This window comes from Salvelinus fontinalis, chromosome 32 (assembly GCF_029448725.1).
Source record: "Salvelinus fontinalis isolate EN_2023a chromosome 32, ASM2944872v1, whole genome shotgun sequence".
NCBI lineage: Eukaryota > Metazoa > Chordata > Actinopteri > Salmoniformes > Salmonidae > Salvelinus > Salvelinus fontinalis.
Window position 1 is genome coordinate 16,798,034 of NC_074696.1, and position 13,030 is coordinate 16,811,063.

The 13,030-nt window shown below is 44.0% G+C and overlaps 1 protein-coding gene across 2 annotated transcripts in view; it reads left to right on the forward strand.

The window, feature by feature from the left end:
- LOC129830805 (collagen alpha-1(XVI) chain-like) overlaps positions 1–13,030 on the forward strand; it is a 142,646-nt gene that overhangs the window by 93,096 nt on the left and 36,520 nt on the right. The window contains exons 33-42 of one of the 2 annotated variants that reach the window (XM_055893547.1): positions 910–951; positions 2,377–2,412; positions 2,540–2,593; positions 2,778–2,846; positions 3,031–3,084; positions 3,442–3,468; positions 10,351–10,416; positions 10,648–10,683; positions 10,935–11,006; positions 12,640–12,693. In XM_055893547.1, the coding sequence (XP_055749522.1) occupies positions 910–951; positions 2,377–2,412; positions 2,540–2,593; positions 2,778–2,846; positions 3,031–3,084; positions 3,442–3,468; positions 10,351–10,416; positions 10,648–10,683; positions 10,935–11,006; positions 12,640–12,693 (510 nt within the window). The remainder of the gene's footprint in view (positions 1–909; positions 952–2,376; positions 2,413–2,539; positions 2,594–2,777; positions 2,847–3,030; positions 3,085–3,441; positions 3,469–10,350; positions 10,417–10,647; positions 10,684–10,934; positions 11,007–12,639; positions 12,694–13,030) is intronic. The other variant, XM_055893548.1, reaches the window with a different exon arrangement.

The window sequence follows — 13,030 nt, forward strand, 5'->3', positions numbered from 1 at the left end:
TGTGTGTGTCTGTGAGGGTTGGGGAGGTGTTGTAGTTTATCAGTAACTGACTCAGTGTGTGTGTGTCTGTGAGGGTTGGGGAGGTGTTGTATGTCATCAGTAACTGACTCAGTGTGTGTGTCTGTGAGGGTTGGGGAGGTGTTGTATGTCATCAGTAACTGATTCAGTGTGTGTGTCTGTGAGGGTTGGGTAGGTGTTGTAGGTCATCAGTAACTGACTCAGTGTGTGTGTCTGTGAGGGCTGGGGAGGTGTTGTAGTTCATCAGTAACTGACTCAGTGTGTGTGTCTGTGAGGGCTGGGGAGGTGTTGTAGTTCATCAGTAAATGACTCAGTGTGTGTGTCTGTGAGGGTTGGGGAGGTGTTGTAGGTCATCAGTAACTGACTCAGTGTGTGTGTCTGTGAGGGCTGGGGAGGTGTTGTAGTTCATCAGTAACTGACTCAGTGTGTGTGTCTGTGTGGGTTGGGAAGGTGTTGTATGTCATCAGTAACTGACTCAGTGTGTGTGTCTGTGAGGGTTGGGGAGGTGTTGTAGTTTATCAGTAACTCACTCAGTGTGTGTGTCTGTGAGTGTTGGGGAGGTGTTGTATGTCATCAGTAACTGATTCAGTGTGTGTGTCTGTGAGGGTTGGGGAGGTGTTGTATGTCATCAGTAAATGACTCAGTGTGTGTGTCTGTGAGGGTTGGGGAGGTGTTGTAGTTTATCAGTAACTGACTCAGTGTGTGTGTCTGTGAGGGTTGGTGAGGTGTTGTATGTCATCAGTAACTGACTCAGTGTGTGTGTCTGTGAGGGTTGGGGAGGTGTTGTAGGTCATCAGTAACTGACTCAGTGTGTGTGTCTGTGAGGGTTGGGGAGGTGTTGTAGTTTATCAGTAACTGACTCAGTGTGTGTGTCTGTGCTGCCCCCTGTAGGGTGACCCAGGAGATGAAGGGGTGGGCCTCGCAGGACCTCAGGTAAGAACATATTCACTGAGGAGATGGGTCGCTCAAATTACTAATACCCTTACCTTGGCTGTTGTCTATTCACCTAGAACACTTGTCAACTCATATGTTGGCTATTTAGTTGGTCCAGGTGGCCTCTTGTTATTGTGGGTGAACTTTCCCTTTAAATTTGTTTTGGCCAAATGTGTCCTGACGTTTTCTGTTTTCGGTACTTCCAGTTTCATACCATGAATTGTTTCTCGCACTGTTCAATATAGATAGTAGAACAGACAGAGTCTTCTTCACTTGGTTTAGTTGAACAGACAGAGTCTTCTTCACTTGGTTTAATAGAACAGACAGAGTCTTCTTCACGTTGTTTAGTTGAGGTATCCACTTTCCCATCTTTTTGAACGTTTGGGATCATTTGGCTGTAAATCTCCTATCTCTGGAAAATACTGGTCCATTTCTTCTCCTATCCTGGGTTTTGCTCTGGAATTCCATCTGGATGAACATTAACATTCCTTCTGGATCAACACATTACATTCCTTCTGGATCAACACATTAACATTCCTTCTGGATCAACACATTACATTCCTTCTGGATCAACACATTAACATTCCTTCTGGATCAACACATTAACATTCATTCTGGACCAACACATTAACATTCCTTCTGGACCAACACATTAATTAACATTCCTTCTGGACCAACACATTAATTAACATTCCTTCTGGATCAACACATTACCATTCCTTCTGGATCAACACATTACATTCCTTCTGGATCAACACATTAACATTCCTTCTGGATCAACACATTAACATTCCTTCTGGATCAACACATTAACATTATTTCTGGATCAACACATTAACATTCATTCTGGATCAACACATTAACATTAATTCTGGATCAACACATTAACATTCCTGAAGAGTATGTGTGAAGGAAGTCTGATATACTACACACACACACACACACACACACACACACACACACACACACACGCGTGAGGAGAAACAATATCCAGACCTGTTCATGAAGGTTCTGCCATTGTTCTACTGTTGATAATCATCTGTTTATCTCTGAGCTCAACTCACCCATCTCTTTAAACCTTCCATTGTGTCCTCTCTCTCTCTCTCTCTCTCTCTCTCTCTCTCTCTCTCTCTCTCTCTCTCTCTCTCTCTCTCTCTTTCTCTCTCTCTGTCTCTCTCTTTGTTTCTTTGTCTCTCTTTCTCTCTCTCCCTCCCTCTGTCTCTCTTTCTCTCTCTGTATCTCTGTCTGTCTCTGTCTCTCTCTCTGTCTCTCTCTCTCTCTCTGTATCTCTGTCTGTCTCTGTCTGTCTCTCTCTCTCTCTCTCTGTCTCTGTCTGTCTCTCTCTCTGTTTCTCTTTCTCTCTCTGTATCTCTCTGTCTCTGTCTGTCTCTGTCTCTCTCTCTGTCTCTCTCTCTCTGTGTCTAGGGGGAAGAAGGACCCAGGGGCCTACCAGGGGTGGCAGTAAGTCTTATTATTCTAATAAAAAATAATGATTAAATGCATATGAAATATTATTGCCTCTAGTAGATCAAAGGGTCTCTATGGTGTCTTTCTATCATGTCATCTTCATCATGCTGCTCCTCTACAGGGTCCTCAGGGAATTAGAGGACTTATGGGACCTATTGGGCCTGCTGGGAACATGGTACACCCACCCACACACACATACACACACACAGACACACACATACACATTTACGTGCATAAAAGCATAAACACCCACACACACAAACACACTCACACACACAGACACATTTACGTGCATAAACACCCACACACACATCGACACCAAGTTCTCATTCTAATGGGTATGTGTTTCCTTTTCACAGGGTCCTAAAGGAGAGGAGGGGCCTCCAGGGCCACAAGGGCCCATGGGTGTAGGTGTTACAGGACCCCCGGTAAGAGATCTCTGTGTGTGTGTGTGTGTGTGTGTGTGTGTGTGTGTGTGTGTGTGTGTGTGTGTGTGTGTGTGTGTGTGTGTGTGTGTGTGTGTGTGTGTGTGTGTGTGTGTGTGTGTGTGTGTGTATATTATTAACTCTAGTCAAAGACATTGAGTGATTCCTTACTCCATTCCCAACCCAGGGGAAAGACGGCGGAGTTGGTTCTAATGGAATCCCAGGAGCTGATGGAAGAGATGTGAGTGGCGTTTACATTGAAAACGCAAACCAGTCCCATAGTATTGGAATTGTATAGTCAGTATGAATTCCTTGCATTTCCTACTTGGTGCATTAGTGTGTGTATGTTAATGTATGTAAGCTAATATCACTCATTTCTACAGACACAGAGTCAGTGTTTTAAAGTTTCAATTAAGGTCAGAGATGATTATATTTTCAGAAGTTGTCCTTGAGATGGGCGTGACTAATAGCTAATGAAGTCCACTTCAATCCATAACAAAGCCGCAGTGTTTCTTGTCGCTCCTCTCTGCTCTCAACTCTATCATCTGCAATGACAAGGCCAGACTAACCTTGTGTGTGTGTGTGTTCTGTCTTGCAGGGAACTGATGGGGTCAAGGGGGTCAAGGTAAGCCTAGCATTTGTGGAGAGGAAGAGGTGTTAACGGGTTTAGAGACAGTGGGGGAACATATGAGGTGTTAATGGGTTTAGAGACAGTGGGGGAACATATGAGGTGTTAATGGGTTTAGAGACAGTGGGGGAACATATGAGGTGTTAATGGGTTTAGAGACAGTGGGGGAACATATGAGGTGTTAATGGGTTTAGAGACAGTGGTAGAACATATGAGGTGTTAATGGGTTTAGAGACAGTGGGGGAACATATGAGGTGTTAACGGGTTTAGAGACAGTGGTAGAACATATGAGGTGTTAATGGGTTTAGAGACAGTGGGGGAACATATGAGGTGTTAACGGGTTTAGAGACAGTGGGGGAACATATGAGGTGTTAATGGGTTTAGAGACAGTGGGGGAACATATGAGGTGTTAACGGGTTTAGAGACAGTGGGGGAACATATGAGGTGTTAATGGGTTTAGAGACAGTGGGGGAACATATGAGGTGTTAACGGGTTTAGAGACAGTGGGGGAACATATGAGGTGTTAATGGGTTTAGAGACAGTGGGGGAAAATATGAGGTGTTAATGGGTTTAGAGACAGTGGGGGAACATATGAGGTGTTAATGGGTTTAGAGACAGTGGGGGAACATATGAGGTGTTAACGGGTTTAGAGACAGTGGTAGAACATATGAGGTGTTAATGGGTTTAGAGACAGTGGGGGAACATATGAGGTGTTAACGGGTTTAGAGACAGTGGTAGAACATATGAGGTGTTAATGGGTTTAGAGACAGTGGGGGAACATATGAGGTGTTAATGGGTTTAGAGACAGTGGGGGAACATATGAGGTGTTAATGGGTTTAGAGACAGTGGGGGAACATATGAGGTGTTAATGGGTTTAGAGACAGTGGGGGAACATATGAGGTGTTAATGGGTTTAGAGGCAGTGAGGGAACATATGAGGTGTTAATGGATTTAGAGACAGTGGTAGAACATATGAGGTGTTAATGGGTTTAGAGACAGTGGTAGAACATATGAGGTGTTAATGGGTTTAGAGACAGTGGGGGAACATATGAGGTGTTAATGGGTTTAGAGACAGTGGGGGAACATATGAGGTGTTAATGGGTTTAGAGACAGTGGGGGAACATATGAGGTGTTAAGGGGTTTAGAGACAGTGGGGGAACATATGAGGTGTTAAGGGGTTTAGAGACAGTGGGGGAACATATGAGGTGTTAATGGGTTTAGAGACAGTGGGGGAACATATGAGGTGTTAATGGGTTTAGAGACAGTGGGGGAACATATGAGGTGTTAATGGGTTTAGAGACAGTGGGGGAACATATGAGGTGTTAATGGGTTTAGAGACAGTGGGGGAACATATGAGGTGTTAATGGGTTTAGAGACAGTGGTAGAACATATGAGGTTTTAAGGGGTTTAGAGGCAGGGGGGACGGATGAAGATGTGTGTTTGGTCAGTGTCCTGTTGGAAAACAAATGATAGTCCCACTCAGCGCAAAGCATATGGGATGGCGTGTCACTGCAGAATGCTGTGGTAGCCATGCTGGTTAAATGTGCCTTGAATTCTAAATAAATCACTGACAGTGTCACCAGCAAAGCACCCCCACACTATCACACCTCCTCCCCCATGCTTCGCGATGGGAACCACACATGCAGAGATCATCCGTTCACCTACTCTGAGTCTCACAAATACACGGCGGTTGGAACCAAAAATCTCAAATTTGTACTCATCAGACCAAATGACAGATTTTCACCGGTCTAATGTCCATTGCTCGTGTTTCTTGGCCCAAGAAAGTTTCTTCTTCTCATTGGTGTCATTTAGTAGTGGTTTCTTTGCAGCAGTTCTACCATGAAGGCCTGATTGACGCAATCTCCCCTGAACAGTTGATGTTGAGATGTGTCTGATAATTGAACTCTGTGAAGCATTTATTTGGGCTGCAATTTCTGAGTCTGGTAACTCTAATGAACTTATCCTCTGCAGCAGAGGTGACTCTGGGTCTGCAATTTCTGAGGCTGGTAACTCCTTTGCTGTGGCTATCCTCATGAGAGCCAGTTTCATCATAGCACTTGGTGGTTTTTGGGACTGCACTTGAAGAAAAGTTCTAAGTTCTTCACATTTTCCGTATTGACTGACCTTCATGTCTTTAAGTAATGATGGACAGTCATTTCTCGTTGTTTATTTGAGCTGTTCTTGCCATAATATGGACTTGGTCTTTTACCAAATAGGGCTATCTTCTGTATACCAGCCCTATCTTGTCAAAAAACAACTGATTGGCTCAAACGCATTAAGAAGGAAAGAAATTCCACAAATGAACTTTTAACAAGGCACCCCTATTAATTGAAATTCCAGATGACTACCTTGTTAAACTGGTTGAGAGAATGCCAAGAGAGTGTAAAGCTGTCATCAAGGCAAAGGGTGGCTACTTAGAAGAATCTCAAATGTAAATGTAATTACATTTGTTTAAAAATCTTTTGGTTACTACATGATTTACATATGTGTTATTTCATAGTGTTGATGTCTTCACTATTATTCCACAATTTGTAAAATACAAAAAAATAAAGAAAACCCCTTGAATGAGTAGGTGTGTTCAAACTTTTGACTGATACTATACATACAGGCAAAATAACATATTTAAAAACAACAGATAGCAATGGCTATTTACAAGCAAAGTAGGCTGGTTAAGTGCAATTTCATAGAAATGTCAGAATTAGGCTGAATGGCGCATTCTAGAAAGAAGCAAAGAAGTGAATGTAGATGTTAAAGTGCAAAGTGCATTTAGTCCAACATGTTATTTAGGTGCAGTAAGCCTATTTCAGGAGCAGTGGTTTGGTTGTCTGGCACTTTCCTGTTCATTTTCTCTTTCTTCCTCCCATGGCTTCCTTTTCCCTTCTCTTCCACTGTCTAGCTTCTTTCCTGATATTCTCTCTCTGGTCGGTTCTCTCTCTACATCTTTTTCATGCTCCCTCTCCATGTCATTCTTTCACTTCAAATCTCCAATCCACTTCCTCCCCCACCCCTCCCTCTTTCTCTCTCTCTCTCCTCTCTTTCTCTTCCCTCTCACCACCCTCTCTCTCTCTCTCTGGTATTCTAGTGCAGTGGGTTTGATAGTAGCACTAACTAATATGCCTAGTCCTGTTCTGAAGGCTCCTTTACTTCCCTTGTCTATTTGGATCCCAGACACGTGTCACCTCTTATGCTACTCTGCCTGTGCCCTGAGTATGTGTGTGAGTGTGTTCCCCCCCGCCTCGAAACCCCTTAACACCTCATATGTTCCCCTGTCTCTAAACCCATGAACACATCTTCATCCGTTCCCCCCCGCCTCTAAACCCCTTAACACCTCATATGTTCCCCCCTGTCTCGGAACCCCTTAACACCTCATATGTTCCCCCCTGTCTCTAAACCCATGAACACATCTTCATCCGTTCCCCCCCGCCTCTAAACCCATTAACACCTCATATGTTCCCCCCCGCCTCTAAACCCATTAACACCTCATATGTTCCCCCCCGCCTCTAAACCCATTAACACCTCATATGTTCCCCCCTTGTCTCCAAACCCGTGAACACATCTTCATCCGTCCCCCCCCGCCTCGAAACCCATTAACACCTCATATGTTCCCCCCCGCCTCTAAACCCATTAACACCTCATATGTTCCCCCCCGCCTCTAAACCCATTAACACCTCATATGTTCCCCCCTTGTCTCCAAACCCGTGAACACATCTTCATCCTGTCCCCCCGCCTCGAAACCCCTTAACACCTCATATATTCCCCCCTGTCTCTAAACCGATTAACACCTCAAATGTTCACCCCCCCCCCCCCCCGTCTCTAAACCCATGAACACCTCTTCATCCGTTCCCCCTGTCTCTAAACCCCTCAACTTCTTCGGGCTAGGGGGCAGTATGCGGAAGTTTGGATGAATGAGGTGCCCAAACACATGTTAAATGTGCAACCAGAGGGAAAAAACTCTAGACCTCCTTTACTCTACACACAAAGACGCGTACAAAGCACAAAGACACCCTCCATTTGGCTAATCTGACCATTATTCTGTCCTAATTCCTGTTTACAAGCAAACACCAAAGCAGGAAGAACCAGTGACTCATTCAATAAAAAAGTGGTCAGATGAAGCAGATGCTAAGCTGCAGGACTGTTTTGCTAACACAGACTGGAATATGTTCCGGGATTCTTCCGATGGCATTGAGGAGTACACCACATCAGTCACTAGCTTCATCAATAAGTGCATTGATGACATCGTCCCCACAGTGACTGAACGTACATGTCCCAACCAGAAGCCATGGATTACAGGCAACATTCGCACTGAGCTAAAGGGTAGAGCTGCCACTGTCAAGGAGCGGGGCTCTAACCCAGAAGCTTATAAGAAACCATCAAACAGGAAAAGCGTCAATACAGGACTAAGATTAAATCGTACTACACCGGCTTCCACGCTCGTCAGATGTGGCAGGGCTTGCAAACAGACTACAAAGGGAAGCACAGCCGCGAGCTGCCCAGTGACAGGAGCCTACCAGATGAGCTAAATTACTTCTATCCTCGCTTCAATGCCACTACTACTGAAACATGAATGAGAGCATCAGCTGTTCCAGATGACTGTGTGATCACATTCTCCGTAGCCGATGTGAGTAATACATTTAAACAGGTCAACCTTCACAAGGCTGCAGGGCCAGACGGATTACCAGGACGTGTACTCCGAGCATGCGCTGACCAACTGGGAAGTGTCTTCACTGATATTTTCAACCTGACTAAGTCCCTGACTAAGTCGGTAATACCAACATGTTTCAAGCAGACCACCATAGGCCCTGTGCCCAAGAACACTAAGGTAACCTGCCTTAATGACTACCGACCCCTAGCACTCACATCTGTAGCCATGAAGTGCTTTGAAAGGCTGGTCACGGCTCACATCAACACCATTATCTCAGAAACCCTAGACACACTCCAATTTGCATACCGACCCAACAGATCCACAGGTGATGCAATTTCTATTGCACTCCACACTGCCCCTTCCCACCTGGACAAAAAGAACACATACGTGAGAATGCTATTCATTGACTATACTCAGCGTTCAACACCATAGTTCCCTCAAAGCTTATCACTAAGCTAAGTACCCTGGAACTAAACAAATCCCTCTGCAACTGGATCCTGGACTTCCTGACGGGCTGCACCCAGGTGGTGAGGGTAGGTAACAACACATCCACCACCAGATCCTTAACACGGTTGTCCCTCAGGGGTGCATGCTAAGCCCCCTCCTGTACTCCCTGTTCAATCATGACTGCATGGCCAGGCACGACTCCAACACCATCATTAACATTGCCAATGACACAACAGTGGTAGGCCTGATCACCGACAACGATGAGACAGCCTATAGGGAGGAGGTCAGACCTCTCCCTCAACGTGATCAAGACAAAGGAGATGATTGTGGACTACAGGAAAATGAGGACTGAGCTCGCCCCCATTGTCATTGAGAGGGCTGTAGTGGAGCAGGTTGAGAGCTTCAAGTTCCTTGGTGTCCACATCACAAACAAACTATCATGGTCCAAGCACACCAAGACAGTCGTGAAGAGCGCACGACAAAGCCTATTCCCACCCAGAAGACTGAAAAGATTTGGCATGGGTCCTCAGATCCTCAAAAGGTTCTACAGCTGCACCATCGAGAGTATCCTGACTAGTTGCATCACTGCCTGGTACGGTAACTGCTCGGCCTCCGACAGCAAGGCACTACAGAGGGTAGTGCGTACGGTCCAGTACATCACTGGGCCAAACTTCTTGCCATCCAGGACCTCTATACCAGGCGGTGTCAGTGGAAGGCCCTAAAAATTGTCAAAGACTCCAACCAGCCTAGTCATAGACTGTTCTTTGTGCCAAAGCACGGCAAGCAATACCAGAGCACCAAGTCTAGGTCCAAATGGCTTCTTAACAGCTTCTACCCCCAATCCATAAGACTCTTGAATAGCTTAACAAATGGCCACCCAGACTATTTGCATTGCCCCCTTCTTTTATGCTGCTTCTCCTCTCTGTTTATTATCTATGCATAGTCACTTTAACTCTACCTACATGTACATATTACCTCAATTACCTCGACTAACCGGTGCCCCCGCACATTGACTCTGTACCGGCACCCCCTGTATATAGCCTCGTTATTGTTATTTTCCTGCTGCTCTTTAATTACTTGTTAGTTTAAATTTTTTTACTTATATATTTTTTACTTAAGACTTATTTTTCTTAAAACTGCATTGTTGGTTAAGGGCTTGTAAGTAAGCATTTCACTGTAAGGTCTACACCTGTTGTTTTTGGCACGTGACGAATACAATTTGATTTGATTTGTGTCCATACTTTTGACTGGTACTGTATATTGTTTGCTGCTAAATGAATAGCCTGAATCTTTTCTGAATCTGAATCTGAAAGACAAACACACCTCCTGGTGTTTACTCAGGCAGCCCAATTCTGATATTTGTTTGCCTAATTGTTTTGCAAACGAGCTGATCTGATTGGACACCAGTTTGTGGAAAAAGATCAGAATGTGTAAACGCAGCCATAAAGAAGGCAGCCCAGCAGCTGAAATGTATTGTAATATCCTCAGCTCCTCTCACTCTCTCATCAAACTAAACCTGCTGTAGCCAAGGCCTGGGATGATTCAAGCTGAAATGACAGTAGTTATGAATGAGTGACAGCTTGTGTAGAGTTTTAGACCGATCTCTCGCTGCATGCTGAGTCATTCTCCAGATCACATTCTATGTTGAGTTTGGCTTTAGTGCAAATCTCCCACTCATTTTTAAGCAACACAGACCTCAAGTTTGGATTCTGTGTCAACGATCTAATTTCTTTCACAACTTGTCTGTGCGATCTATGAGAGGTGTGTAATGGTTTTCTGGGTGTTTTTCAGGGTGAACCTGGAGAGTGTAACTGTATCAGCCCTCCGCATGCAGGAACAGGAGGAACAGGAGGACCGGTGAGTATTGCTAGGTTGTGCGTGCGCACACACAGACATGCATACACCAACACACACACACACACACACACACACACACACACACACACTTACACACACACACAGCTGTCTTTTAATTCGTTTTGAGTTTTTCTACAGGATTATTTTTCACTGTAGGGTGCCAGTGTTTGTTCATCCATATTTATGATCTGCTGATGATGTGCCCTGAATGTGACTACTCCTGCCTTGCAGGGAGCCCCAGGAACTCTGGGAGGAAACATGTGGCAGGTCTGGTCTCTCTATCATCTATTAGCCATATCTGCCTCTTGGCTTCAGTTCACTAGTGTCTATTGGCTGAATATCAATTGAATTTGTTTTTGTTGTTGGAATAATTTGGCTACAAATGATGCCTGTCGATGTTGTGTGGTTCGCACAGTCTCACTGGATTATGTGTGTGTGTGTGTGTGTGTGTGTGTGTGTGTGTGTGTGTGTGTGTGTGTGTGTGTGTGTGTGTGTGTGTGTGTGTGTGTGTGTTCCAGGGGCCTCCGGGACCACCAGGTCCTCCTGGCCCTCCTGGGCCACAGGGCTTCGTCGGCATCCCAGGGCCCCAGGTAGGAGAAAGGGGGAGCAGGGTGGTTGGGTCACGTCCTATTGAATTGTATTGAATATAATTAAATTAACCCTTTACTACACACAGGGTAGACACAGCAGCAAACCTCCTTCTTTTCACTCCCTATTCCTCTCTATTCGTCTTTATCGCTCTGTCATTCATCAAAATGAATATACCTTGGCCCTTTCTTTCTCTCTCTCTATTTCTCTCTCTCCCTCTGTCACTTTTCTCTCTCTCTTTCTCTTTCTCTCTCTTTTTCTCTCTCTCTCTCTCTCTTTCTCGTTCTGTCTCTTATTCTCTCTCTCTCTATTTCTCTCTCCCTCTGTCACTTTTCTCTCTCTCTCTTTCTCGTTCTCTGTCTTTTTCTCTTTCTGTCTCTCTCTTTCTCTCTCGTTCTCTCTCTCTCTTTCTTTTTTTCTTCTCTTCTCACTCTTGTTCCTTATTTTTCTCCACACTGTTTTTCTCCACTCCTCTTCCATCTTCGTCCTTTCTCCTCCCACATTCCTCCTTCCAGGTCCCTTATTTCCTCTTCAGGTTTGGCTTCCATATTGGGTTCTGGCTTGGGCAGCTTGCGGTCATAGCTAACACAACTCTAAATGCAAATTAAGACCACATTAAAATTGCTAATTATTTAAAATTAATCTTAAATTTCATAATTTAAACATGTTACACAATAGTAAAAGTAAATATGCAAGTACATAAATAACTATTGCGTCAATACAATAGCTTAAATCATATTCATTTAATGAAACTATGCTAATTGTTAACCCTTTGGGCTGTAAATGTATAATGGGAGTCTTTGATAAATCGTAGCACGGCTTTAAACATTCACTAACTCTTGTGGGAAGCTTTGGGACTGTAATATTACTATCGAAGTATGATACATCAGGAATATTGTTGATGATGTTGATGGTTATAAACTGCTTAAAGTCATAATTAAATAGTTATTTAACCATTTAGTAAACGTATTGTAAATTAGAAGATCTTCAAATAAAGTGTTAGGAGAATATTTCCTCTGATTGTAGGGGAAATGTGAAATCTGAATTCATTCTCAACAGTGTACAAAGGTAAATCAGATGAATGGGAATGCTGAGAGGAGTGTACATAACATATGGGTCCCTTGTTTCCATTGGAAACAAAGATGTAATATTGGTTGTTAAAGACCAGGCTCAGTTCACTGTGTAAGACAATTGATTGATTCCTCTGAATATGATGTGTTCATCAAGGTGTTCAGGTGTTCATCAAGCACCCAACCATAACGTTGTGTGCATAAATCAAATGTGCACGTAAATGTCCTGTTGAAATCAAACCACTTTGAAATATATATTTTCACCTCTTGCACAGAGATCCCTGCATGGTCTTTAATCTGGTATTGTGTTTATCTCTCAAAATTAGACAAAACAATCTAATTATTTACACCAAACTATAATCAAACTATTTAAACGAATTTAAATCGTTTTTAAAAACTAGACAGCCAAACCAGAAGAGTCTGAACACAAACCAGGAGAGGTAGAACACAGGTGATTGGTTGATGCTTCAACCTTGAACCTGTGACCCCTCTGACTATTGGTGGAGAGGGATGTGGCAAGCCTGTGATTGGCTAAAACCAGTTGAACCTCAGTTCCTTCTTTCAGGGTATCCCTGGCAACGACGGTGTAACAGGGCAGCCGGGTCTGCCTGGGAAAACTGTAAGTAAACAGAAAGTAAGGGGGAGTCACTTCCATTTAAATTCAGACACTTCAGAAAGTGGAAAAAATTATGCTCATTGTCAATGAATATCAATGACACTTTCTGATTCTAGAATTCATTAGCTGAATTGTCTAAATTGAAATGGATTTGACCCCAACCCATACATTAGGAGGCGGAGCTGGAGGAGAGTGCTACAGCTTTGTGATTTGGCTGATGAGAGGGGGGGGTGGGGGGGGGGATAAGTCTGTTGTGACTGGAGCAATCTGGCAGAAGTTCATTGACGATCTCTACAATTTCATCACAAACGATACAGTAGGCACACTACGACTGAGTGGC